We start from the raw sequence: 4404 nt of genomic DNA, 5'->3' as shown, positions 1-4404 counted from the left end.
GTCTCGCTGTGTTGCTCAGGCTGGAATGCAGTGGCTCGATCTTGGCTCACTGCAACCTCCACCTCCCAGTTTCAAGCAATTCTCCTGCCTCAGCCTCCCATGTAGCTGGGACTACAGGCACCTGCCACCATACCCGGCTAGCTAATTTTTGTATTTTGAGTAGAGACGGATTTCACCATGTTGGCCAGGCTGGTCTTGAACTTCTGGCCTCATGATCTGCCCACCAGGGCCTCCCAAAGTGCTAGGATTACAGGTGTAAGCCACCGCACCCGGCCTCTCTGCACTCTGCCCACCGCATACCCTCCACAATCTGCTTCTGAGAAGATTTCTCATTTATCTTGCAAGTCTGACTCCAAATTATGTAAGATAATTTACTTCGTGTCAAGTGAAAAAGGAGTTTTCCTGAGTGATTTGGGGGGAAAAAGATGGACGTTGTTCCCCTTTTATTCTCAAAGTGTCGGCAGCAAATTATCCAAAAGCGTTAGCGCCGTTCTTGCCTCTACAGAGTCTAGGTTGTTACTAAAATAATATTTCTCCTATTTTTTATTCTGAAAAGTCTGAAATGATCCTAATAGCACTGCCACCCTTATCTCATATCAAATAATTTTCATTTCTATTCTGCTTTTTATTTTGGACACAGAGTCTCACTATGTCGCCCAGGTTGGAGTGCTAGCGGTATGATCATGGCTCACTGGAGACTTGACCTCCCAGGCTCAAGTGATCCTCCCACTTCTGTCTCCTGAGTATCTGAGACTACAGGCACATGCCACCACACCTAATTTTTAAATTTTTGATTCCTTGTAGAGACACAGCCTCACTGTGTTGCCTAAGCTGGTCTCAAACTCCTGGGATCAAGTGATCCTCCCGCCTCAGCCTCCCAAAGTGCTGGGATTACAGGCGTGAGCCACCGCACCCGGCCTCTATTCTACCTTTTATCTAACAAATATATGTGGTCACAACCTACTCCAAAGGTCACTTAAGTGTTGGGAGACCTAATGTTTCCCCTCCTTCCAGCAGGATGGAAGAAGGGCACCTACCGGTAATGTTTCTCTTTGACTATGGCATAAATGAGGAACAACGCCAGAGACCCATCCAGGGCGACAGTCAGAATTTCCACAGACACAATGGTTGGATCGAAATAAAGCCATCTCGCATCAGCTCTGCCATATTCCTTCCCTAAAGACAAAATCCATGTTGTTACTCAAATGGCAACCATTTTTATGACAGTCCATGGAAATGACCTTTTTTCCTTTAAGCTGGAGATAAGATGAATAATTGCCACTCTCTCTGGATTCTTCATGATGCCTTAGTGGAAGGCAGGAGAAACCCTGGGACCAAAATGCGTTTACTACCTGATACAAGCACTAAGACCAGCAGCAGGTTACATGCGTCCAATCATTCAGTTTCCAACGTGCCTTCACATATGTACCCTCCTCAGCCCCACCCTCTTCAACGTAAGTAGTAGAATTTTAACAGAATTCAATATGGTCAGATTTTGTAAAGACAATCTCCAGTAATGATCTTGATAAATACATTGTAATTCCTTCCTTCAAAATTTCAATATAAATTCTGTAAGTATAATGGAGATGTAGGAAATTTGTTATGAAGGACATGTTTATGAAAAGCACATTTATTGGCCGGGTGCGGTGGCTCATGCCTGTAATCCCAGCACTTTGGGAGGCCAAGGTGGGCGGATCACTTGAGGTCAGGAGTTTGAGGCCAGCCCGGCCAACATGGTGAAACCCTGTCTCTACTAAAAATACAAACATTAGCTGGGTATGGTGGTGCATGCCTGTAATCCCAGCTACTTGGGAGGCTGAGGCAAGAGAATCACTTGAACCCAGAAGGCGGAGGTTGCAGTGAGCTGAGATTGTGCCAGTGCACTCCAGTGGGCAACAGAGCGAGACTCCATCACAACACAACAACAACAACACATTTGTTAATAACAGAAGAGAAACTGGGTGCTGAAGGGACACAGGCAGGGAGGGGAGGAGAGAGCCCGACTGCAGAATGAATCGCAGTAGGCAGAGGAGTGTCTCCACCCACAGGGACAGGGGACTCACAATGGCCCTCACACAGTCTCAGCTGTGTTGCTTGGGGAGCCAGGGTACTATCAGAGATCCTTCCAGAGCCATTATCAGAATGGTTTCTTCTAGGGAGAACCATGATTCAGAAAGTGTTTTTAGGGCTGGAATGATGGCCAGGCACTGTGGAGGCCATTAAAAATCATTTAACTACTTTTTTAATTTGTAAAAGTAATACACGCTTATCCTAAGATCTCAAATAATTACGGTGAAAAAAAATGGAAGTCCTCACCTCTTCTCCCCTTTAATACTGTCTTGGATTACTCGGAAAAGGTGTGATGGCCGCAGAGGAGCCCCACGACGCGCTAGTGAGCAGCACAGGGCTCATGTCTCATCAAAGCCAGAGGAAGGATCCCTTCAGGCCAGGGACAAAGGTTTCTAACGAAAGGCTGTCCTGAGAGAAAGGACAGTAAGAGGATTATTTAATGGGATAACACACAAGGCACGTGCTGAGGGGGTGTTCTGTGAGAGCCCACTGAGAGTCATCAGCCTGTCCTTAGCCGACAGCAGTCTCCTGTGCCTTTCAGTAACTGTACTAACTGGAAAACAGTGTCATAGTGGAAGGAAAGGTTTCTCCCCTAAATTTGAATACACATACAATAGGTGAAATGTACCAGTTAGTGCAACTAAACCTAATAAAATATCACTTAAGTAAAATGTTAGTTCTTTAGGAACAAAAAGATTAATGGGTGTTAAGATGTTGACCAAGTTTCTTTTGAGACAGAATCTTACTGTTGCCCAGCCTGGAGTGCAATGGAACAATCTCAGCTCACTGCAACCTCTGCCTCCCAGATTCAAGCGATTCTCCAGCTTCAGCCTCCTGAGCAGCTGGGACTACAGGTACCTGCCACCACACCCAGCTAATATTGATTGATTGATTGAGACGGAGTTTTGCTTTATTGCCCAGGATGGAGTGCAATGGCCAGACCTTGGCTTGATGCAATCTCTGCCTCCCTGGTTCAAGCGATTCTCCTACCTCAGCCTCCTAAGTAGCTGGAATTACAGGTATGTGCCACCATGCCCAACTAATTTTGTATTTTTAGTAGAGATGGGGTTTCACCATGTTGGTCAGGCTGGCCTCAAACTCCTGACCTCAGGTGATCTGCCTGCCTTAGCCTCCCAAAGTGCTGGGATTACAGGTTGGAACCGCTGCGCCTGGCATAATTTTTGTATTTTTAGTAGAAATGGGGTTTCACCATGTTGGCTAGGCTGGTCTTGAACTCCTGACCTCAAGTGATCCATCCACCTCAGCCTCCCAAAAAGCTGGGATTACAGGCGTGAGCCACCATGCCCAGACTTCAACAAGTCTTTTTTTTTTTTAATTTTTTAATTTTTATTTTTTTAGCATTTGGAAGGCAATCTTCCAAATTTTTTAGCAATCTCAGGCTCTGAGAATGCAGCCGCAAGTAGGACCACATCAACCCTTAGTGCCCCACATTCTAGTGAGGCTGAAAATCAGACAGTAAGCGGTGGTTAGAGAATATGAAGACAGGGAAGAAGTGACACTGAAGCCAGACTAGGAACTTCAGGGAAGACTTCCCAGAGGAGGTGTTTTGATCACTGCCTCTCTGTCCTGTTGGTGAGGGATGGATTCCCGCCTGAGGGTTATGGTGATGGCTGAACCTACAACACCCAACACTGGGCAAATGAGAAGGATGGAGATTTATTAGTCATATATACTCATGGCCTAGGGAAGGAGAACATCTTGCCATGCAGGGCCAAATGGGACCTGGGAACAGTGATGGGGCACCAGCCATGGAGGCAAGCCTTGCAGTAACAAGAGGAGGGGCTGGATTGAGTCCTGGTTCCCGAGAGAATGATTGGCTTGTTTGGCTAATTCCACGGGCCGACTGCAGGAACTGGGGCCTGCCACTGAGAGACAGGCAGGCACTGTGCCTGCTCCCTTTGATTGGGAGGGCTGTCTGGTTAGGGAACCTTATATGTGGAAGCAGAGTGGGGAGAGAGACTTGCAGCTTGGCCATTTGAGGCCCCCTGGATCGTACCAGATATAAAACCAAACATAATACTGAATCCTGGCTGGGCTCGGTGTCTCATGCCTGTAATCCCAGCATTTTGAAAGGCTGAGGCGGGTGGATCACTTGAGGTCAGGAGTTCAAGACTAGCTTGGCCAACATGGTGAAACCCTGTCTCTATTAAAAATACAAAAATTAGCCGGTACACTGGTGCACACCTGTAGTTCCAGCTACTTGGGAGGCTGAGGCAGGAGAATCGCTTGAACCCGGGATGCGAAAGTTGTGGTGAGCCAAGATCATGCCACTGTACTCCAGCTTGGGAGACAGAGCAAGACTCTGTTCTAAAA

At 46.9% G+C, this 4404-nt stretch overlaps 1 protein-coding gene across 1 annotated transcript in view; it reads right to left on the bottom strand.

The window, feature by feature from the left end:
* Positions 1-4404, bottom strand: part of EBPL (EBP like) — a 30419-nt gene that overhangs the window by 1511 nt on the left and 24504 nt on the right. The window contains exon 3 of the mRNA XM_017535890.1: positions 1038-1176. Coding sequence (XP_017391379.1) covers positions 1038-1176 — 139 coding nt within the window. The remainder of the gene's footprint in view (positions 1-1037; positions 1177-4404) is intronic.

This window comes from Cebus imitator, unplaced genomic scaffold (genome assembly GCF_001604975.1).
Source record: "Cebus imitator isolate Cc_AM_T3 unplaced genomic scaffold, Cebus_imitator-1.0 Scaffold94, whole genome shotgun sequence".
Classification (NCBI taxonomy): domain Eukaryota; kingdom Metazoa; phylum Chordata; class Mammalia; order Primates; family Cebidae; genus Cebus; species Cebus imitator.
The sequence above is the reverse complement of the archived record's forward strand: the minus strand, read 5'-3'. Positions and strand labels throughout refer to the sequence as shown.